The sequence below is a fragment of the Strigops habroptila genome, chromosome 1 (assembly GCF_004027225.2).
Source record: "Strigops habroptila isolate Jane chromosome 1, bStrHab1.2.pri, whole genome shotgun sequence".
Classification (NCBI taxonomy): domain Eukaryota; kingdom Metazoa; phylum Chordata; class Aves; order Psittaciformes; family Psittacidae; genus Strigops; species Strigops habroptila.
In genome coordinates, this window is record NC_044277.2 from 29113103 (window position 1) to 29137144 (window position 24042).

Here is a 24042-nt window from a genome sequence, read left to right on the forward strand (position 1 = left end):
GAAGGAAAAACATTGTTGTGTTTGCTAGGTGCTTTCTCCTACACTGAAGCCTGGAGTGCAGGCATACACTGACTGTTAGCAGATCACACTGCTAACCTGAAATGGTCATACTAATTAATGTCTTGTATTCATACCTTGTCCTTATTTTCTTCTCCATAAGAGGGTTCAATTTCACCAATACAGGCATTTCTACTGACTTTGTTGAGTCACATTTCAAGGCCCCTTCATGACACATAAACAGAGCCCTGCTGATTGCACAGGGAGCTGGGCAACCTGTGCTTAATCCACAGCGCCCTTCCACCAGGTCAGACCCTTCATAATGAGGAGCATGACTGCTGGGTTCCATACGGCTATATTTTGCCAGCATAGCTCAATCAGCCAAGTGTGTGTGTGTGAGGAAACGTATCCATAACTGAGTACAGCAGCACCCTTATGCCTGTAGGAGCATGTTTTTTCAGCCATTCAACATTGAGAGCATTTAGCAAGCTGTGCAGCCATAACATACACTATATTGGCATAAGGTGTGTCTACGGTGGAAGGGCCTGGTTTTCAGCAGGACTTCTCTATTGCCAATGCTGTAAAAAATAGTCATGGGAAAGACTAGACCCCAGAAGTTGGTTGAAACCCCAAAAAGCATAAGTTGGAACTTGTAATTTCATATGCTTTTGTAAGCTGTAAGATAACATTTCAGTATCTTAGAATGGTTTGGGTTGGAAGGGACCTTAAAGATCATCTAGTTCCAACCTTCCTGTCGTGGGCAGGACACCTTCCACTAGACCAGGTTGCTCAAGGCCCCATCCAACCTGGCCTTGAACACTTCCTGTTCATTCCTATTTGTCACAGTTCGCTGTGGTGCCTGTGTAAAAATATGTAAATTTTTATTTATTTAAAAGTATAAAATCTAATTTAAAAATCCTTAAGCCCACAAACATTGCATTTAGGTACCATTTTTTGTCTTGTAACACTCCAGTCTTTGAAACTAGAAACATCTCTGGAAAGTTGTTTTTAAAACAGAGTCAAACCACTGAGTATGTCTTTGCAGTTACAGAGATAGATTATCAGAAACTATCTGGTGATGCTCTTTATTACATTCTTGTGTCGCTAGTCTGGACACAGTATCTTTTATTTCAGATAATTCTGTAGGGCAGGTTGTTCATGCATAAATGCAGTTACATAAAATTTCTTCCTAGCCTACTCTTCAAAAATGGGTGAGGATATGGAAAACTGAACAAAATCTGCTCTTTCTGTAATGTTAGAGTCAGAAAAACTTCCAGAGAGAAAATAAAGTACTTTTAAACTTTAACTCTGCTCTGCATTGGTCTTTACTTGCTCCGACTTCTTATTTCCCAGTTAGGTAGAATTTTAACAGTCGCTGATGTGGGAACTACAGTGCACTGCAGACTTCAGAAGCAGCACAGATTTCATACTGCCAGTATTTTCTCACCTTTTTACTTGGCTTTTCATCTCGGGAAAGGACTGTAATCATTTTAAGCTCATAGTTTATTACACTATTTCAGAATAAGAGCTGTATTTCCAAAATGGTAAAAACTGGAAACTTGATCCATATTTTGAGTCCTGTGAAGTATCTGGTGAAGCAGGACTCATTTTGAAATTAAGGCCTCTGCTGCTATGATATTTGTAGGCCTTCTTGAACTGCTCATGCTTATTATTAACTGCTACTAGCATCCTGAGCGGGAGTAGGCTAGATTTTGTGGGCCTTTTGTAAATCTTCATAGGATAAATACCTTTCGCTCACACAGTTTAGGGAACTTCCCAAGTAGTCTGCCACCAGAACATGTATCTCATGTATCTCTGAGCATTTCGGATATGATTAAATTGAGGATAATAGTATTTTTATTATCATCGGTTACTCCTTACTGTGACCTTCTACTGAATGAGAAAAAGGGTGGTGATATACATACCTCTTCAGATACCACCCTGCCTCTCTTGATTGTGACCTCACACAGAGGTCATACCAGTCCCTGTGATAATTTTCAGTTACTCTATTTTCAATATTATTGTGAATCGCAATTCTATTCCCTGTAGTTGTGTAAGGTCTCTTAAAGATTGACATTTGTATATTAGCATAATCTGTAGTAACAGTTCATATGTCTTTTTCATTAAGGGAAAAGAAGGCCAAATATCAGAATGGAGATCATGAAAATCTGATGAACGTGGTAAGTATTTATTTCTGGCAGCTTATGTCTGTCTTGTAGTTGGTTTGTACCAAGCTCCCTGCAAAATACTGCAGATTGGAAAATAGCTCAGGAATTTGGAAATGGTCGAGCAAGGGAAACTTTAAAAATTGCAGAACAGGAAAAGGAGAGGAGCTGAGTAGACCCCGATAGTCTGCACTTTCTCAATGCTCTTTCTGCCACTGTTGTACTCCAGATCTTCTGCCTGCCTTTCACTCCATTTGCAGCACAAGTGCAGTGTACCGTTTGTCAGTGCTGTCTTCCCATGGATTAAAGCCATGGTAAGGTCTATTATGACAAAGGTTGGAAGGGAGATCACTCTGGACATAGTTTGATTTATTTGGTTTTACATCTGTAAACACAAGTACCTAAATCTTTGAGTATAGTCAGCATGGTTTGACTCTTCCTGCCAATAATACCTGTGAATCACAGCTCCCAAGATCTGAGCAAAATTTGTCACCTATGTATTTATGCAGACATGTATTCTGATCCAGCAGTGGTTAGATCTCACTACTTTGTGTTGCAGCCTTCTGACAAGGAGGTGTTCAGCCACTCGATCACAAGTTCAGCTACTGAACCCCCTCCGAGCACTGACCAGAACGGGGCACTCAGCAACGGTGAGGGTGAGTAGCGCAGCCCCTGGGGGTGGGATGAATGAGCATCATTGTCCCGTTGCTCACAGCTCCCACACTGGTGAACCCTCAAGTCTTAGGGATCAGCTTTCCAAGCACAAAGGCATGCCATTTGTCTGAATATCCTTTGTTTCCCTCTGCTCATCTCTGGAGGTCTGACACCAGATCAGCTGCTGTATCCCAGGGTAGAGGCTGGGCATGCAGCTCTCTGGAGGGCAGTCAGTCCTCTTCACACAGAACATAATTTACACAAAATTTATGATCAAGTTCAAAAGTGCAGTGAGCATGTTTGTCTTGCTGGGAAGTAGCCCATCCCAAGGAGATGTTGGAATTTTAGGCTGCATCTTCACTTCCCTGCTGGGCATGCTCTGGCATAGCCTTACACCCCAGCTCCCAGTCCTGGGCACCAGCCAACACTGAGGAAAGGCTAAGGGCGTCCTTTGGACCCCTAAGTTTACACCTGCAGATTGACCAGGCCATCAGGCAAAGACTGTGGTGTTCCCTAATCTTGGCCAGCTCTGTGACCAGAGGATTGCAGTTGCACTTTAGAGCTTCAAAGGCACTCCAGGAGACTGAAAATCTTTCAGGTCCTCCTCCCTGCAAAGGACTTCGAAGCCTGTCATATGAGGAAAGGCTGAAAGAGCTGGGTTTGTTCAGCCTTGTGAAAGGAAGGCTCAGGGGACACCTTATCACCATATTGCAGTATTTAAAGGGTGGCTACGCAGAAGACAGAGACTCCCTTTTTACAAGGAGTCAAATGGAAAAGATGAGGGGTAATGGGCACAAATTGCTCCCGGGGAGATTCTGACTGGGCACAGGAGGAAAATTTTTCACAGTATGAAAAATCCGCTGTTGGAATCATCTCCTCAGGGAAGTGGTGGATTCCCCAACACTGAACACCTTTAAGATTCGGATGGACAGGGTGCTAGTCTAGGTCATCTAGTCTAGGTCATGCTTTGCCTAGAAAGGTTGGACCAGGTGATCCTTGAGGTCCCTTCCAACCTGGTATTCTGTGATTCCTCCAGGGACTACATCTTTGGATCATAGTCCTGTGCTGTGCAAGGCTGTTGCTTGTATTTTTCTATTTTTTAAAACAATCAACATAAATAAGCTTCCTTTTTTTTTTTTTCTCCCCTAGTCTTTGTTTTGCTGAACACCCAAAATGATTCACACTAAAGTGTAACTGGAAAATATTTTTCTCAGCTGCACCTAAAACTAAACTGGCTCTCAGCTCAGAGCCACTGGGAGCCAACTGTTGCCTCCACACCAGGCACCAACACCGGGGGCTTTGCTCCCAACTTACAGCTCACCTCCTCATCTCCTTGTGTGGCCAGAGGTATTCAGTCTTTCCCCCTCAGAGACGAGTATCCAAAGGAAATTTTAAACTTTGGTTTGCAGCTAATTGCTGCTCCCATCCATTGGGTTGTTGTGTATTTAGGTGTGTGGCTCACCAAGGGACTCCATGTGCAGAGCAAAACCCTGCAGAAGGGAAGCATTTCTCTTTGCCATGAGTCACCACACATGCAGCTGGCAAAGCTGCTACAATAAGGTGTGCTGTCAACCAGCAGTTTTCAGACTCTCTAATACTACTCAGCTTACACTCTGCGTAACAACCCTTTTGAGAAATGGGAACAAATGTGCTTTAATTTCTTATTTATACTTTATGTGGTTTTTTGTTAATAGTTCTTCTTATTTTGCTGTTTCTGCTAGCCTTTTGAACAGAGGCAGGGCTATAGAAGCAGCACCATCAAATATTTTTTCTTTTACCCAACCTGCCAGCATTGTTTATCCATGCCAACCCCTTATCTACACCAACCCCTTCTGTGCTAGTACCCATAACCACAAGAGCACAGAAACACAAATTCATTGCTTCTGATTATCCCCCTCAGGCTGAACAAGGTTGGGTGCTCTCTGGGGCCTGTGATGGTGCTCTGCACAGCACAGAAATCCCGGGGAGCAAGGGCCAGGAAGGAAGAACACCTTTTAGCTTCTCCAGGGTGGTTCCTGATGTCTTTAAGAAAGACTGGAGGCAGCCTGGGAAGTGAGTAGGATACCTTGCCTGTCTCCTGTTCTTCCCCAAATGGTATGCAGGAGCCAAATGAATGGAGAAGGTAGTTTTTCTTTTTTTCTTCTTCCATCTTCCATTCAGACAGCGATTGCCATCTCACACCTCCCAGTCCCAACCTGAGTTTTGCTATCAGGGTACTGACTGTGGGTTCTGACTGCATGAGTCTGCACATCCTGAGCACCAGAGAAAGCAAACCATGAAATCAAGTGTACTGATTGCTTCAGCAACACTTTATGTCTTCATGTCAAACACGCTGAAGGAAGAATGGGTCAATTTTGCTTAGAGAGTACCATAGGAACTGTGCTGAGAAAAGTAAAGATATTCAGAAGTGATTTTTCAAAGAATTGCGTAACATAAAGTTACATGCCATATACTACCTGAAACATGCTTGCATATGCCCATGTATACATCCCTGAATGTAGGCAAATGTCATACATGTGCACTGTAAGATGAGAAACCCCATAGATCTCAGTCCCTCTAGTGACAGCAATACGTGGCCCACTCTGGGACATAAAATAACATGTTCTGCCTAACACTACTTTCTGAAGCCTAGTCTTCTCTTTTGTGTATATGGCTGGCTTGTTAGTAGGTTGTCAACCCACATTATGTGCTGTGAGACTAACAGAAGTATGGCATAGCCTTCCAGTGAGCAGCTTCTGGTGTAGCGTGCGGGGAGCTGACTGCGGCAGGGCTGAACACAGACAAGAATTTGTCCAGCATCTTAAACAAGGCAAGGGCTGGACAGGGAGGAAGCAAGAAACCTTTCCTTTTTGATTCCAAAGGGTAGGGAAACGGAAGGAGGAAAATCTAACAAGGCTTTTTTTCAAAGCCACTTGGTTTGCGGCCTGCCACCAGCGTTCCCCATCTGAGACTACTGGGCAATCTGTAAGCATTCAGTATGACTGAGTACAAGCCAGCTGACCATCCATGCCCACCTGCACCTACACACCCATCCCCTGTGCTTACTGTGAATGCTGTTGCTATATAATGTGACTTCGAGGTGCACAGAGTATTTAAGATGTTGTGAGAAAGATATTTTAATAGTAGAGTGCAGAAATCTTTGTAACTGAAACCTTTTGATCAACAAAAAGCATGATGACCACTAGACATTTCCAGGCATTAGAATCATTTATCCTCTCTAATGAGACACAAATCCAAAGTGATGTAGAAAAGTACCAAATTACACTCACCTTATAGTTACACATTTGTTTTAAATATTTCTTTATAATTTTTTCTAGTACTCTCAGAGGACAGTACAGCTGCTTGTATCCAGCCTTACGAAGAAGTACAGACGTCTGATCTGCTAGATCAACAGGATAGTCTTGGAAAGTCTATAAAATGTCACCAGAGCCGGGAACTACCCAGTATTCCCCCTAACACCACCATGGAAACCATCATCTCGGCTAGAAATGCAGAAAATGATCAAGGTCTTGGAATGGAAGGGCCTTATGAAGTCTTGAAAGACAGCTCATCTCAGGAGAACATAGTTGAAGACTGTTTGTACGAAACTGTGAAGGAAATTAAAGATGTTGGAGCAGTAGCCAGCATGGAAGGGAGCTGTAGCAGCAAATCAAAGGCTTCACTGACAGTTTCTGAAGGTCAGAATCAGATTCCTGAGTGCAGAATTGAATCAGCAGAATATGCATCTGTTGACCGAAATAAAAAAAGTCGCCAAAGTGCTAATTCAGAAAGCCCTCTTGACAACACACCAGATGTAGAAGATGAGCTTCCCCCGCCAGTACCCATGAAACTTCTTGATGAAAATGAGAATGTGCAAGAAAAAGAAGTGGAAGAAGAAGTGACAGAAGGAGCAAGTAAACCAGAGAAGGTAAATACTGCAAATACTTGTCCTTGTCAAACAGCCAAATAATGATAGAGAACATATGGGTGGGAGAGGATTTATTTTTCTTTGATATCAAAAAAATGCCAAGGAAGAAAAAACACTCAAGGTGAAGCAAAACTGTAAAATACATAAATATGAAAATGTACAGTATAGTCTTTGCATTATAGGCATGCACTCATTCTGTTCCTGTCTATATTTTGGAGTGTTGCAGTATGCACTTCAGTAAGACTTTCCCCAAATATTAGCCAGAAATTGCATAGGAGGACTCTGCTTCTTTGTTTAATGGTATTATACTTGTGGGAGCTATTACAGTATCTCTGTCAGCATCTGTATCTTGTTCAGAACCCCCTTCCCCCTTGTTTTTTTCCAATAAACCCTCAATTTACAGAGAAGAGAGGAGAGCATTCTTGGTGGATTCCCTAACTTTAGATGTGCCTCCTTTGTTGGGCTACCTTGACTTAGCTGTGCAAGTGTTAAGCATCTGCTCAAAGCCACTTGTCTCATCTCTCTCTGTAGGAGAGAGGGACAGCAAGAGTGAGAGGTTGCAACTGTAGGCTTTTACATTTATCAAATTCTGTATGTCACATGTAAATAGAGTAAGAAGTTTCTACCTGCTGAAATCTTGGCCAAAAGTTATGATGTTCTCTCAGCATCTCATTCTTCATCCCAGCCTAGGAACAAGTTAGTTATGAACTCCTTGAAAAATAGAATGATGACATTTTTAACAATTTATTTTCCCATATTTAGTTTTTAACCAGAATTAATTTAAAGGATACTTTCAGATCATTGCATAGATTTTTCCCAAACTGTTGAGTTTGCATTTTTCAGAACTAGTTTAGGTCACTTATTATTAATTGTGAGTGAAAGACCAGTGATTTTTAGCAGATTAATATAATTTTAGTGTTTGTGTCATCAAATAATAGGCTCTGATGAAAATTACAAAAAAAAAATCTTGAAGATGCAATGTGAAATTTTAATGTAAACATTTACCTGAAAAACCACAGCAGAGCTGAGGTATTGTTACTTGTTTCTGGTTGTTCTCTTACTTGAAGTATTTCAGTAATCCAGGCAGAGGGCAGGAAAATACCTTGTTAAATAACAGACTAACCATGTAACCTGTGAAGCACAGCAGAGTCAAAATGAATTAACTGAAGATTACTCCTAATATAAATATAATATGTAAATGTTTTATCTGGACTCTTCAGTTCTTACAAATAATGAGCTCGTTAAGCAAGAAATTAAGATGTGATTATCAACAATAATCCACCACCACTCCCCCCTCCCAAATTCAGGCCATATGTAATTTCTAATTAAACTTTTAGAGAAACAGCTTTCCATAACAGTGACATTTTTCCTACCAGGTGTGAAAAGACTTGCAGAAAATCATTGTATTTCCCAGGCACCAATACAAAGGAAAAGCATTTGCAGCTCTGTAGCTTCCCAGCACACTGTGTATACAGTGTCAGTAACTGCATGGAGCGGGAATTGATTAAAATGGTTCAGGTTTTGAAGGATTAATCAAGAGATGACACATGCAGTCCCCTAAGTGCCAGAAAAAAGGTGTTTGTCTAATTAAAATTTATTCAGAGCTAAAGCCATCCTGAGTTAAAGCTTCGGCAGCATCAGATCATTCCCACATTCACTGCTAGGTACATGCATTATGCATCGAAGTGTGTTCCTGTCCTGTCCTTGAGAGCTACAGCTGCAGCAGAGTTGGAAATGGTAATTGATGGAATATATAAATGTCATTATTGTTGGCATTGTGTGGAGAGGTGGTTGCGGGATTGTTTTTCTGTTGTGATGATGATAATTTTTCCCTCTATTTTGCTGCTTCCAACAATGCAGAGCAATGCCTGTTATTTCCAGTGTGGCAACCAAAAGCAAAATGTTTATGGAAATATATGTTATATTGATAACTCTTTCAGTTAAACAGACTCCAGAGGTGTCTATTTTTGCTTCCTCTCTTGTAAGTCTACTTAGCTGCCCTGCTTAACATTACATCCATATCCCAAACTTTTTCAAACTTCTGCCCTGACCCTAATGAAAAGAGGTTGGGCATAAGTTGTGGGAGTCTTTCTCCCCACAGTTAGGCTTTGCTTTAGTAGGGCACAAAGAAGGGACAGGCGGGGAGCCTGTTTGTGTACTTGAGACTTGTACCTGCCAACAGAGAGAGAACAGACCATGTCCAAGGCTGTTTCAGTCTCACCTTGTATGAGGGCAGCCAAGATGATCCCCAGCCCGTGCCAGTTCCTGAAGCACACTCATTTGGAAGAGAGCTAGATGGATCAAGCCAGAGACTGTTCTGAAAAGGATGAATAATCATTTCCAGAGCCAAATGTGCAAAATGGGTGAAAAATAATCTAACTTGGTTATTGGCCATCACCCAACCAAATCCTTTGGAAGGTTTTGGTGAAGCAAGACATCTTTAATAGCACAAGGCTCTTACAGGCTTCTATCACCTGGAAAAACTTGGACATAGTTCTAATAAAACTGGAGAGGCAGAATAGTTTTTCTGTAGTTCTTCCTTCTTTATTCAAAAAAGGAAGTATGGATCTCCTTTTTCACCCAAGTCTTTCCAGAGTGGGCAGTGGTAGAAATGCTCTCCATGTGTGCATCTGGCTGCTGCCATCTGATTTCAGACTTGTGCAGCTTGAGGACGGGCAAAGCATCTCTTGCAGATGCATCAGCGGAGAATGGTCTTCTTGTTCTAGTACCCGAGTCTGGAGCAGCAGCTGAGCCAAAGAGCAAAAAATCAAGTGCTGTCGAGGAACAAAAAGAAAGTGGAAGGCAAATAAGGACATGCTTGTTTGTGTTGCTGTGTTGAGGCTTGAAGCATAATTTATAACATTGCTAGGTACAAAATGTTTAGGAGCAAGTTCGGTTTTTTCAGTTTCCAAAATGACAATATCCTTCAAAATTGATGTGTCACAGCTTTCACATTTAGAAGAAAGAACTCTGGGTCCCAAGGAAACAAGAACAGGACTGCCAGCACCCTGGGATATTTATCAATACTTGAGTGGGAAACTGTAGGAGAGGTCTTGACACATGGTGCTTATAGACAAACTAATGAGAGAAAATAATTTCTGAAGAATTTTGCAAGCACATGTTTGTTCTCATGTGTGAGGATGAAATTAGTAACTTACTCCTCAAGACAAAATATATCCTGCAAATAAAGACGAAACTGAGCTCCTGTAGTGAAGCAGAGAAGTCCAAAATCCATTTGAACTTCTTTTTAGCTTTCTTTTTTCGTTGTGAGTAAACAAACCACAATTTAAAGAGTGAATTCTCCAGACAGTGATAAAGAAGCAAGGGAGTTGTTTGGTGGGAGGGAAGCCTCCTGGGGAGCAGCACAGAGACTTCAGTGTGCTTTGGGTCAGGGTCTTCATCACAAGTGCCCCAGGGGTTTGAAGTTTGGTATTTACCAGAAGTCAAAACAACAAGAAAAATGGAAGTAGGAAAGAATCTGTTGTAATGAGCCTCTGTGGGGAAAAAGGAAAAAAAAAAAAAGGTCTTGTGTGTCTAGTATGTGCCTGGAAGCAGTATTTAATTGACTGTGCTAAGAACAGCTCTGCTTCTCCACCTTGGTCTGCACTGGAGGAAGTCTGAAGTATTTTAGGTGGAGAATTTGTATGAAACTCCAAAATACGTCGCTTTAGAAACAGTGCTGGAAGGCTCCCTCTGAATCACTGTGTAGCAGGAGTCCAGTAAAGCCTTCTTGCCCCGGGGAGGAGGAATCACATGGCCACTCTGATGAAGCAAGGGTCTTTGTTGCCATAAAGGTCATAAGACATTTTTCACAAGAGCAAAATCCTTTTCCCCCAGTGTTTCATGGCCTCATTTCTACATGGCACTTTACATGCTTGAAGTTAGACTTGATACCAAACCAAAGCCTCCACCCTTTAGGAACTTTGAAATGTGAACTGGATCCAGACAGATGCTTTGAGGGTTGAGCTGCCCGTTTTGCTGTGGGTTGCAGCAGGCCTTTTCTGTGTTTGCAGTCTGAGCAGTTCCGAGCTGGTGCTGCCATGCACCTCTGCATGTCTGCTGTGCATCTGCCCTGGGAGGGTGGTGAGATACTGGCACAGGTTGCCCAGAGAAGCTGTGGCTGCCCCATCTCTGGAAGTGTTCAAGGCCAAGTTGGATGGGGCTTGGAGCAACCTGGTCTAGTGGAAGGTGTCCCTGCCCATGGCAGGGGGTTGGAGCTAGATTGTCTTTAAGGTCCCTTCCAACCCGATCTGTGCACAGCTGCTGCATTTCCTGTGGGAGGAGGACACAGCACCTCCCTTGCAGCACTTCCAGGATCCACTGATTGAATTATAATAGTTGTCAGGAAGGTGCCAGGTTTGTTCTTTTGTCATCTAAAAGCATATCTGAAAATCATGTGGAAGGCCAACTAGCATGTCACAACAGCGGACTTTTAATAGCTCAAAAGCCTTTGCAGACTCTTTCTTGCTTCATTAGAAATGTAAAGGCAGGGATACAGTGGAGCAGAGTTTGTATTAACCATTACTCTTTTCAGGTCAGAACAAGAGCAGATACATAAAAAAGCTCTAGTAACCTCAGGGCTGTTATCTCCAGAGATGCATTCTGGATATTAGAAATATTCACTATGTAAAATGGAACGAGTGAGCAAATGACTATAAAATATAATGTATTGATTGTAATGGGAAGGCTTTATTATAGGTTTCACACTGTTGACTGGTAATGAGCCTTTTCTTCTTTCTTTCTTCCTTTTTTACAGAGGCATAGTTCAATGTCTTACAAGTCTCGAGAGGAAGATCCATCTCTTACAGAAGATGAGGTAGGTTTCTTGCACAAAATTCAGTAACCAACTAGAGACCTTTTTTCAGGCAGAAATTAGCATAAGATATGCATGATTAAGCAGGATCTAAGAAAGATGAAATTTGTCTGAAGAAAAAATGAAAGCCAAAGTTTCTCTGCACAGAGTTAATGCTGCCACATTCCTAAAATCAGAAGTGTTGTAGTGTATGGCTATATCAGGCCAATGAGTTAAAAACTGGTGTCAGAAAATAACAGGAGGCAACAATTAGCTGATCATTGATCAGCTGATTCTTGATTTGGATGACAAGCTTTACTTCAGGATAATAATCAGTAGCCTTTTGAAACACGCTCCACCTTCCCCACACGAAGTGTGTGGGGCTGTGGGAAATAAACAGAAGCACAATAAAAGCACTGGAACATAAACTGTTAGTAAAATAAATTGAGGAGATTGAAACAAAGACAGAAAAGTTAAACAGAAATGAGGTTGCTTGTGATCATCTCCAGTAGACCCATGCAATTTATAAAAATGTTTCTGGACATAAGAGCAAACACAAACTTGGCAATGAGCTGAGCGAGCTAATGCTTTCTGCCGGGTGAAGTGTTCCCAGACATTAATGAATAAATTGATCCTTGAACTCGGTTGCTGGAGAGGGTTAAGTATGGATGGGCAGAAAAGCCATTTTTTTGTTTGGTTGGCTAAAAGCAGTAAAAAGTAAGAAGTATTGCCATCTGCAATTGGATGTCTCTATTAAAAAAACCCAAAAATATAGAATTAACGGGAGTGATCTGGTTCATCTGCATCTGTCAGTGGTGCTCAATGGCAATGGATGTTTTCATGCCAATCCACTATTCTAATTGCATTGATACCAATCCAGAGTGGCCTTGCATGCTCAGTAAAGACTTTAAATGTAAGAAAAGAGCTACGTTGCTATTGTGATATTAGGTAGCAGAGAAGCAGCACAGGGAATTTCATCCATCTGCCATGTACAAGGGGTGGTATCCACTCGGACTGGAAGAGGGAGTCAAGGGAGGATCCCTGCGCTCAGTGTGAGCCCTGGTGGGCCCTGAGCAGAGGGACGTGTGTGGACATGGGCTTCTCCTTCACCTCTTCATTAAGGGCCACCTCCGTGCACTTGTTTAAGCATACCACCTCCTCAGAGACTCCAGCTCCCTCTCTTGTGTTTATAGTAGCTGAAAGGTTTCAGCCTCTAGTCTTAAGTGCTGATATGCAGTGACTGAGATGCAGCTTCTCTCTGTAGGCAGTTTAGTCAACGGAACAGACTTTGTGTTTCAAGATCAGCACTGACTATTTGGTATGTTCTGGTGTGGGTAATTTATCTCCTGATTTTTAATGTTCTCTTAACATGACATGGTGCCTCTTTGGTCCTGCCTATAAACACAACAAAAAATTACTCTCCTATTGGGGTCTCTAAAAGTAGCCGCTACCATTAAAATTAATAATACTTCTTAAACCTCCAAGGATCAGACAGCATCCTTCTCCCACATTATAGCAGCTAAACCTGATCATCCCTTTGGCAGCTGGCTCCAGGACCATAGCAAAAGTTGTAAGAGCTCCTGCTCATAAAGCCATTCCCTTTTGTCCCACATCTAATGTACTTGCAAGGGATTTGTGTTCAACTAATTTTGACATTTATAAATATCCTTTCTTTTTTGAAAGAAAATCAGTTTATAAACACGTGCCAGAAATGAAAGGATTTGTAAGAATTTTTTATTTTATTTTTTTTATAATGGATATGTTTTTATTAGAAGATCCTGGTTTTTTGTAAGTAACTGACATCCTTGTGGTGGAAGGGGTACAAACTGGCACACAAGCTTCATGCCATGCTTAAACACTTAGCACATGTCTCCTTTTCCTAGATCTCAGCCATGTACTCATCAGTGAGTAAGCCAGGACAGGCCCTCAAGGCACTGGATTCTCCTTACACCTGTATTCAAGAAATTGCATCTCAGAGGTCCCCGTCCATTTGCAGTGGCCTCTATGCAAGTGTGAAGGACTTTGAGAACACCCTAAATACTACCACTGTGCCTCAGTCAGCAGACAGACCAAATGGGGAGCTGGAGCCTGACTATGAAGCGATCCAGTCAGTGAGCCAAGAAGAAGACAGGACCTTGTCTGTACCTAACACAAACCACTCTGCTCTTTCAGGAGAGAATGACTATGAGAGCATAGGGGACTTGCAGCACCACAGGGATTTCACCAGGCTTTAACTACTCTGGCAGGCAGATTTCTCCGCTGGTATTTTCAAAGGAACATGTGAAACACGGAGAGAGAAATTCTTCTCCCTTTGAGGAACAAAGTGAAGTAGAGAACAAAAGTCGTGAAGAAACAATGAATGTTTCATCCAGGGTGTGATACCCGCTAGGTTATTCTGGGTGGTGGATGGAGGCTCACAGGAGAGGGTACGTCAGGTCAGAATGATGACCGGGACAGCATAAAGGCTTCTTTATTTTTAGCTCCAAGACAACCAGAATTTGGGAAGGAGTGCCATGCTTGTTGTCCTGATAGGATTACATACCAAAAAGACTGCCTTTACACAAAGCTAGCTTTTCATTTTATGTCATTTTCTTCAAAGTGTTTTTCAAGCATCATTTTCATTCAAGTTTGGGCACACAACATTGAGCAAATCATGGATCATTGTACCTCAACTCAGACTTACTTTGCAGGGCTGGGGAAGGCGTGCTCACTTCTGTGTCTTTTGGGGAGCTCTGTTCACATGCATTGCAACTAAAGTGCAAACAACAGTACTTCACAAGGAACCTACTCCAAATGTACTTGAATGAATTCTGTCAGCTTTTTTTTATATGTCAAGGGCTGCAGAATGTGACTTGCAATATTTGAGATGTGTACTGGTATTTTTAGGTGGGTTTTTGTTTGGTTATTTGTGAAATACCACTTTAAAATGGCAAGTGACACCCTTAATATTCTTGCTGTGTTCCCCTCACATGCACACGTATACCTATGTAAACACACAGCAGACAATTGTCGTGTTGCAAAAAGTTGTGCAAATGAATGCATTGGTATAATGTTTAGTCTAACCTTAATAGTGTCGAGTCATTTTTTGAATAGTTTTGCCCTTTTTTAAGACTTAAAATATTTTAATATGTTTGTCTAGTTTATTATGTAGGAAAATCTACATACTGTGGTCAGAGTGGATTATATTTTTTATTTTTACAACATGTTCTTCATCTTCAAAGTTTTTGTAGATTAACTTACTGTGTTATGTAACAGAAGGAACCCCATTCTTTTGGCTTAATTTGGTTTTTTCCTTTAATTTCTATTTTCCTATTTCAGAAGTATGTAAATGAACAACTGCCTTTGTTGTTGTTATTGTCTTCAGTGGGGATGTGGAACATGTTTTGCTGGTTTTAGGCTTAAAATAGTGGAGTCTATGAACTGCCAGAGGGCAAAAGAGAGGCAGAAGAGACAGTTGGACTTAGTCTGGGGCAGCCAGTGGTCCTCCTTGTTCCTCTGCTCAAAGGAGCAGGAGGGCAACCAAGAACTCCTTGGCGCTCTGACAAGCAGTTTGAAAGCCACTGGCTTTGCAAGTATACCAAGTTATTCTGTTACTATTAAAAGCAAAGTAGAGAGCTTGGATGAAATAAGTAGGTACTGGGTTCATATTTTGTTTTCTTCAAGAACAGTACAATGACAACAAGTCGCTGGGACAACTTGTTAACCATGAGCCAGCAATGTGCCATTGTGGCCAAGAAGGCAAATGCTATCCTGGGGTGCATTAAGAGGAGTGTGGCCTGCAGGTCGACAGAGGTGATCCTTCCCCTCTACTCAGCCCTGGTGTATTGTGTCCAGTTCTGGGCTCCCCAGTTCAAGACGGACAAAGGAGAGGGTCCAGCAGAGGGCCACCCCATGATTAGGGGTCTGGAGCATCTCTCCCGTGAAGAAAGTCTGAGAGAGCTGGGCCTGTTCAGCCTGGAGAAGAGACAAAGATCCCTGAGAAGGGATCTTACCAGTGCACACAAACGCCTAAAGGGTGGATGTCAAGAGGATGGGGCCAGACTCTTTTCAGTGGTGCCCAGATAATGGGCAAAGGGCACAAACTGAAACACAGGAAGTTCTTTCTGAGTATGAGGAAAAACTTCTTTACTGTTAGGGTGTCAGAACATAGGAACAGGCTGCCCAGAGAGGTTGTGCAGTCGTCTTCTCTGGAGATACTCAAAACCTGCCTGGGCACGATCCTGTGCAGCTTGCTCTAGGTGAACCTGCTTTAGCAGGGGGGTTGGACCAGATGATCTCCAGAGGTCCCTTCCCTTCCAACCCTAACCATTGTGTGATTCTGTGAATGAATAGTACAATAGTACAAGAATGGCCCAACAGTAGAGAACTGGCAATATGTGATACGCATTTGTACACAGTTATGTGTACACATGTGCATATATCCCCATGTAAATAAGCATACACGTGTAATTTGGACACAAGTATGAATTATAGTCCAAACTTGGTAACATTCAAATACATTCACAGGTGTAATATCTGGCATGTGCTTGAAGAGTAGTTTATTTTTAATTTGAAATAAACAGTACATAAACTGAGGTTGGCTTATTCCATAGTAGCCAAAAGAGGTTTCATTTCAGCTCACTTGGTACTGGGTGTTGATATACCAGATTGAGTCCTTCTCAGATCACTAGCCAGCACTCAATATCACTTGGTACTACAGAGAGCAAACACAGATCTGGTTACGCACATGTATTAGAAATAACTTCATAACTGAAAGCAGTGTACTGATTTATGGGCTTTGCCTGTAAGTAGTGTGGCTCTGAGAAGCAGTGCAAGTGCGCAGTCAAACTCTGCCCACGGGGTGATTGAAACTGCATGGATCCTGACCTCGTGGAACAGCACAGCATGCTTGATCTATGACTCTCTGCCTTTGAGGAGAAGCAGTTCAGACCAGTCTGCATCCATCTTGTTCTTGATCATGCTGCCATGCTTCCACAGCTGCAGCAAATCCTTTGCTTCCACTTCAGTACAGTGCTTTTGAAAGCTGACTTTGGTCTTCCTTTCTGGAATTTTTCCTTCACAAAAAAGTTTCTATTTCTATTCCCTTGAATGTGAATTCATGAAGTTCACCTTTGGCTGTTCTCTTCTTCTACTTCACGCTGTTTAAGGCCAAAGATAAGACACATCATGTTTCAGAAGATCTGTTGTGCTAAGTCTGGAGAATTTCTGAAGTCTTTAACTATGTGTTTGCTGTCTGTTCCTTGCTCAGGGGTACGGGTTTATATATGTAGTCCTCAGTCTGACTACTGCAACGTAGTGGCAGGCATACCTCAACTCCTGAAATTCCCAAATACATCTCAAGATGTAATTATCCCTTAAGTTATACCTTAAGGATTGTCTTACTTGTTACATGGATGACTGCTTTTGGAGAAACAGTAGCAACAAGAGGTTTGTCAGGATCAGCAGATTAAGACCAGTTTAAAGAAAAGAGAGAATTCCAGTTAACGATAGCAAAGAATAACATTGAACTCTTGATTGTAAAATTTTAAGGTGAAAAAGAAGAAAATCAAACATCAGTCCAGAAGTGCCCTCATTGAGATCAGCAAGTTAGAGAAAGGAGGAGGGCCACCCAGCCATTCTTTGTGTCTTTTAGAGCAGGATCAAGAGTGTTGGTTTGGAGGAAGGGACATGAGACTCAGCTTCTTCCTTCCTTCCTTTCCCCCATTCTAAGAGCTGCTCCTTGAGATCCCCAGATTTCCCTTTTTCACAGTGAAACCCCTCCCCCTCTCTTTTTGCTTGTTTTTATTTTTAACCTTTCTCATGCAGCCTTGTACTGCGAGCTGGTTCTATCTCTGCAGTCCTGTAGTGCTGGCACGTTCCTTCCCATTTAAATGGCTCAGGCTGGTCACAACCTCTTCATCATCCACCAGACCCTCAGCCTGATAGGGAAGAGCTCAGATTTTTGGATTGCTGCTTGAGGGATATGTACCTTAACCATTGAGACCCTTAGCCATTGAGACCCCGCACACATTGAACTCCTGAGAGCTGCGAAAAGGAATTACTCTCCTGAACAAGGATGCATGGGGGAGTCTGTAACTCCCCTCCACTATCCATTATATAGTCTAATACTAAAGAAAAATGTTTTAGAATTCTGTCCAAGGTTCTTATGTGAATAATTACATCTCTTGACTAAGAATCAAGCTTATGGTTTAGTTCCCTCTTCCCAGAAGTAAGATCTGTTCCTGTATGGCTGTTGCCAATGCTTCCTTTTCAATAATATATTGGATAGAAAGATTTTTCTGACAATAATCCCCAAATAGATGAATCCAACTGTAAAGAAAAGGGAGTCTCTTATGCTTGTCTCCTCATTGCTATAGTTTCCTCTTTCACTATATCCCTAAATAAAATGTCAGCATCAAAAATAAAGTATTTATTACCTGGTGATCTTTTCTGGGGAAGCTTCAGAGTCTATTTCTTTACCTTCATTTTTAAGCACAACTATATAATAAGATCTGACATCAAATTGCCACAGTAAGGCCAAGACAAGCTGTAATGTGTGCATAACTGCACTACCGAAAAGGTCTCTTCTGTTTCCTTCTGGAAACCAGTAGAAATAGGAAATGCAGTTTGGACATCTCTTCCATGAATCTGTGTCTCCTGTGGGAGTTGTTCTCACCACATACCTAAACCACATACCTACACCAGTGCTAACCCCATCCATAAACCAGTCTCCCTTTCCTACCATGATGAGTGCAGAACTGCTTTCTCAATCACAGAGAGAAATTCTTTACAGATACCTGTAGCATAGGTATGTACATAATTACCACAGATCTGTTATAGTGCCTTTTTCACTAAGTAACTAGTACTTCCATACACCTTTCCACACTGTGCTTGTTTAACTCAAAGGGAGAACCCCAATTTTTACTTGTTGAAGTTGGAAACTGCTTTATAGAGACACAATAAAGGTATTGGACCTCAACTGGCCCTACAATAGCAATAGTCTCTCGCAAACATCCTCCAAAAAGCCCATTAATGTAGCTATGATGACTAAGCTTTGCAATAAGAATTATCAGTCTCCTTTTGAAGAACTTAATTTTTTGAACAATGAGCTTTCAGGGAGGCGGTGGTCTTTGTTCATGTCAACTATGAACAATTAGTTGCTTCAGTCTTTCTGTTAATATCAATTGCAGGCTTGCTTACATGTAGCAGGATTCATGGGGAGAGGGATGTGTAGGTGTGGGGATTCATATTCGTGAGTCACCCAGAGCTGGACCATTCCCACAGCAGCACCTGGCTGAGGACCAGCTGCCTTGTTCTCTAAGCCCTTGTCTATCATGCCTTCAGGGAATCCATCCTGCAGCGATTCTTCTGGGCTGTGTGCTTCTCCGTGGCTCCCTGAACAGTTCCTGTCCACTGTTTTGATCACAGTTCTGCTCAATGCTGGTCACAGTGCTCTCTGTTCAACCTTTCAATAAGGTTCTGGATAAATGGTTTCAATGTGCTTTCTGGAAGCTGACATGTAAAGCTGTGACGCAGAGTCCTCTCTCATATTGTCTGCTTCCCAGAACTTTGTGTTAACTGTATTACTCTGACTACAAAAGGTTGGCAGTGCTGCCCTGTCTCTTATTCATCCTACACACTACCAGAATGTAGTCACCAACATAACAAGCCTAGGTTGGGCCACAGGTGTTTAAAAGCAGCCAATTCAGGCCAAGTGCCTTGGCTTGAAAGCAGTAAGAGACATGACTCTCATCTGTGCAGCATGGGATTGGAAACGTCATAGAGCCCAGCTCAAGGACTTTTTGCTGTCTCCTATTGTTCATATATAGTTGTTTGCAATATGACTGTAAGAAATCTGTTTCTGCAACAAACATTTCTATTTGGGCCACAATCCAATGGGAGGCTTTTGCTGTTAGGCGAATTACCAGTTATTTCAGACAAGTGTTATTTGTTTAGGTTGGAACATGCCTGAATAAGACTGTTATGTGCCTCACAAGTAACTCGATGTGTGTAGTCTGTTGCAAAACAGGAGACTGCAGAGAGATGCTCAGCCAGACAGATGCTCCTGTGGTGATGTGCTGAAGACATTCAAGGGCAGGTTTCTTCCTGGGATCTGGGAGCATAATTGCTATTAATATGTTTCATACTCTGATTTGTAGCATCTCTTTTGAGCAGATCGCAGCCTCAAAAAACAAGAAAGTATTTTGTATGGTTTGCTAGCTGGCAACATAAGTTGGGGAGTATGCTAAAGATAAATGCTATGGATGGAACATCACAAAGAGAAAAGCACAGGGTTCCCTTTCTTAAAGGAAAGAGAACCCCTTTTGGTTGGGTCAGTGTGAAAGATCCCAGGGTTACAAAAAGTATTAAACAACAGAAGTATTAACTCAATTGCCTGTGTGGTAATTTTCCAGGAGTGCATTAGGGTATCACATGCACTAGACACTGTTCTTTTCCTGTGGACAACAGAAAGATGAAAGCTTATTTGTAATACAAGGTTCCTATTGATTAATTGATAAAATTTACTTTAGATGTAAGCCAGAGGTCAAAAAGAGTGTCTGCACAATGTAGATACATATATTTAAGCTAACTCTAAATGATCCAGCTCAGGTGTTGTAAGCAGAATCACTAGAACAATTTAATGCCCTACTTGGTCTGACCCACTCGCATAGCTAACTCCAGCACCCCGATTTGTATTACATACCCATTGGCCTGTGCCCAGTCTAAAAATAATATGAAACTTCCAGTTCTGTTTTTTCAAGCTGTGAGGTTTTGTTTCTGGAGGTCTTTGGTTTCAAACTGGCCAGAATGACAGTCATTACAAACATAATAGCAAAGTGCCTAAAAATAAAGATGCTTCTGTAAAGATGCTCACTGTTGCTGCATAGCAACTTGTCTACTGTATGTGGTACTCCCTTGCCATACACATTCCTAAACACTGGCTTTCATTTGTTATGTTCATTTATGGTCACATTAGCATAGCCTGACAAGGTTTCCGTCTCTCCAAATAAATTGTCTAATTTTAATGAGCATATATTTGTTACAGAAAATATAAAATGAGATTCTTCGTTCAGGTTAGGGGGCAGCTATGTGATTTCTTACAGTTTAGTATAATGCAACAACCTGCTTAGATGATTTACAAAGTATGTCAGTATCATTTGACTTCAAAATGCTTCATTCGAGATTTCAGGATGCCTCCCATTCACTACCAGACAATGTTACCAACTCTTGTCATTTTAATCTTGCAATACTGGGAAGGGGATTTTAATCCTTACAAATCTTATTACTTAAAAAAGAAAAAAAAAAGACAGACCATGCTGATATCTACAGAGACTCACATTTTAACTTTCAGCATCGGTTGGATTTGGACTACCCTCTTATTTATGAACTGCTCCTCCCCTCCTCATCAGCCATCACCATCGAAGCATCTCTTTTGTCCTTGATGAAATATGACAGTTGTCCAGAGAGGACAGAAACTGTGCCACATCACACTTCTGAATGGGACCCTTTTAATGTGCCTGTGAGATTTAGGAGCCTGGACTTAAGTCAGATGTTTTGGGGAAATTACCTCCTTCTTGCAGACTTCTCCGGGGGTCTTCAGTTTCTTTCAAGGCAAGAAGTTCTGTAGCTTGCAAGCACTCAACTGACGTGGAAAGATGTATGTAAGAGGTGAAACGATACAATGTTTAAATGTGTTAGTAAAAAAAACCCTAAGAGCACAAGAACCTTCTTTCTCCCATGTCTGAGGATGCTGGAATTTGGTCTTTACCTCTGAGGCTATTTGAGAACGGTCACGTAACCAGTCTCCTCAGAACATCCTACCATCAGACAAGTCTTTGAATGAGCATTTGGATCACTCTGGTGGCTCCTGAGTTTCTACACGTACCATCTTCATGACTTCCAGCAGGGCCTGTCTCTACTCAGTGGCAATGACTACTTAGGAATGGCCCTTTGCTTCACAATCCTGACCCCTTTATTTAAGAAAAGGGGATGTGAGCTGTGTCTCCTCAGTCTGACTAGTCTGTCTTGGTGAAAGTGTGATGATAGCCCAGGAAAGAGTATTTACTACTGGGGCAAGACAGGGATAGCCTTCTGCAGCAGCCGGGAAGAGTGAGGTAAAAGGAACAATTGCACTTCACCCATATCACAGACTACCTGTTTAGAAATGTTTTTATGGTAAAAGAGGTTACAGTTAAGGGTCAATTTGCCAAGAATCTCACAGGAGATGGCTGGAATTGTTTATTCTTCTCAGTATTCCCTGTACCCATAGAGGCAAGGGTAAGTCCCCTCTGCCCCACCATGATGCAGTTTGCTGAGCTTTTATCAAGCCTCCACATCAACAGAAATGAAATTAATTAATAAATTCTAAATACATGGTTTTGTTCTGTCATAAACCCTAAAAAAACAAATGTAGATGCACTAATGTAAGTACCATGTGCAGATCTGGACTTGCATAGATGCTTTTTAGCAAAAACAAACAAACAAAAAAAACCCCTACCTTTATTTGAAGAGGATTACTTGCATGAGACAAGTGTGCAGGACTGGACTCTAAGAGAGTTTAGAAGACGTTTTGGTTTGGTGCTAGGTATTTTTGTTTGTATTTTCAGTGAAAAATACTTTCTTTTATGTTAGTGAATTGATATAACTTGCATAGGAACAATAAAAAAATAGTCTGGTATATGGTTAATTATCTCTAATAGCTATTATTAAAATCATGCCTCAGTAGGAGTCACTTTAAATTGGGTGCTATATGAGCTTCAGCATAAAATTGCTTTATATATGGACCATTGCATACTTAGAACATAGTGGATAAATATTTGTAGTTACAGACACTTTCATTTATTTTATTCATTGTTTTATAATGGAAAAAGTATTTATTACTGGAATGGTTTTCCAGCAATGTTCTCTTACATAATGTTCTTGCACAAAGTGTGTTTCTGGACAACCATTTGATTCTCTGGTCGCTGATGCAGAATTGCAAAACACTCTGAATGTGTGAGTGTTTTGCAATGACTTGAGCTTCTGAAATGAGAGGATTAGAACTGTCTCTGGCTATCTTAGTGTGAATATAGTTAAATATCCTGTGTAGTTCAGATCTGTAGGCAGTGAGAGCAGTTCGAAGAAATGACTGTACTATATAAAGCTGGAGTTGGTGCATGCAGACTTCTGAGATGGCACTAGCTGAGGCTTGTTTGCTACATGATGGGTTATTTGGCTTGCTACCTGTTTGAAATCAATATAGTTTTATTAACACTGCTGCAGACACTGAAATACTGTAGTTTTGCAAAATGTATGTTCCCTAAATTGTAGCTTGACTGTAATTGCAGGGCTTATCCTACTGTTAGAGAAGTTCAGATCCAACACTAAATTGCATTTTGTAAATTGATAAATGCCATGCAATTCCTCGCAACATTTTGTAGTAGCATACACCAGTTGATGTAATTTAGTCATACCGTTATTCCAAGAATCTTCATCTGATGTTTCTGGCCAATTCAGCTTTTGGCTGCTGAAAGCACAGTAGGTAATTATGGTTATTTACTGTAAATGTAGATAAGTTTTATGTAAATATTTCAGGGGGAAAAAATGCTACATAAACATATGAGGCAGTTACCTAAAAGTAAGAACATAGGTCAATAATATAAAATACTGGTTTTATTTATGTACAGTAGTATCCTAATATTTACTTGTTTATATGCAGAAAAAAAATCTGAAGAAACTGTACTGTATTCTCTGAAAGCTTTCAAAAGGGGCTCTGCCTTTTTCTCTGGTTAATATATTTGCAAATAACTTTTGAACTTATTGGAAGTCTGTGTAAATTATGTCAAATGGGAAAACATTACATTGCAATGAAATTAGTTTAATTCAAAAATCCTGGCAAAATTCATTGGATTGAAATCTCTATATAAATTCAATAGCCAGGCAGAATAAAACACAATAAATAAGCTTTGTCTTTTGGTTTGTTGTGTTTGGGGTTTTTTTAACCTGTGCCTTTTTTTGGTGTTTTCTTAACAAATATTTTATCCAGTCCTTGTAGTCACTTCTTCCTGCAGGTTTTTAAATCTGCATTATTTGATAGAATTCTGTTTGTTCTGTGCATTTGGTGCTGATTTCATTATCTGATAAGAACTATTAAGTCTTCTTTGTGTTATATAGCATCTTACTCTTCCCAAAGCCACAATCCCATTAAGATTCAAGCATGAACACAACAGCACTGATTTTAAGTTCTCTTAAAGCTGGAACTTCCATGCATATAGTGGCACTAATATAGTGGCACTATGCTCTTTAATGCAGGTAAGTATATTTGATTGGAGCCTTTGAAAGTTGTGCAGCTTTCAGCATTTTTAAAGGGCTGCAGTTACCAGCCTTATGGATTATCTTCTGAAATTGTCATGCCATTTGATTCCTTTTTCTTTGCTAAAGATGCTCTCCAGCTGATGTTCCCCAGCCACTTGCTGCACTGTCAACAGCAAGACTAATTTGTGCAGAAATATTTTGAGAGCATCCTGAAACATTTCAGATGCCACTGAGTTATGACCACAGCTGAGTAT

At 41.1% G+C, this 24042-nt stretch overlaps 1 protein-coding gene across 11 annotated transcripts in view; it reads left to right on the top strand.

The window, feature by feature from the left end:
- The window catches only part of PAG1 (phosphoprotein membrane anchor with glycosphingolipid microdomains 1), a 113093-nt gene extending 89643 nt beyond the window's left edge, over positions 1-23450 (top strand). For all 11 annotated transcript variants that reach the window (XM_032920053.1, XM_030492228.1, XM_030492233.1 and 8 more), the window contains 5 exons: positions 2126-2177; positions 2722-2818; positions 6134-6723; positions 11480-11539; positions 13399-23450. In XM_032920053.1, the coding sequence (XP_032775944.1) occupies positions 2126-2177; positions 2722-2818; positions 6134-6723; positions 11480-11539; positions 13399-13749 (1150 nt within the window). In that variant the 3' untranslated portion in view covers positions 13750-23450. The remainder of the gene's footprint in view (positions 1-2125; positions 2178-2721; positions 2819-6133; positions 6724-11479; positions 11540-13398) is intronic.
- The last annotated feature ends 592 nt before the right edge of the window (positions 23451-24042 follow it).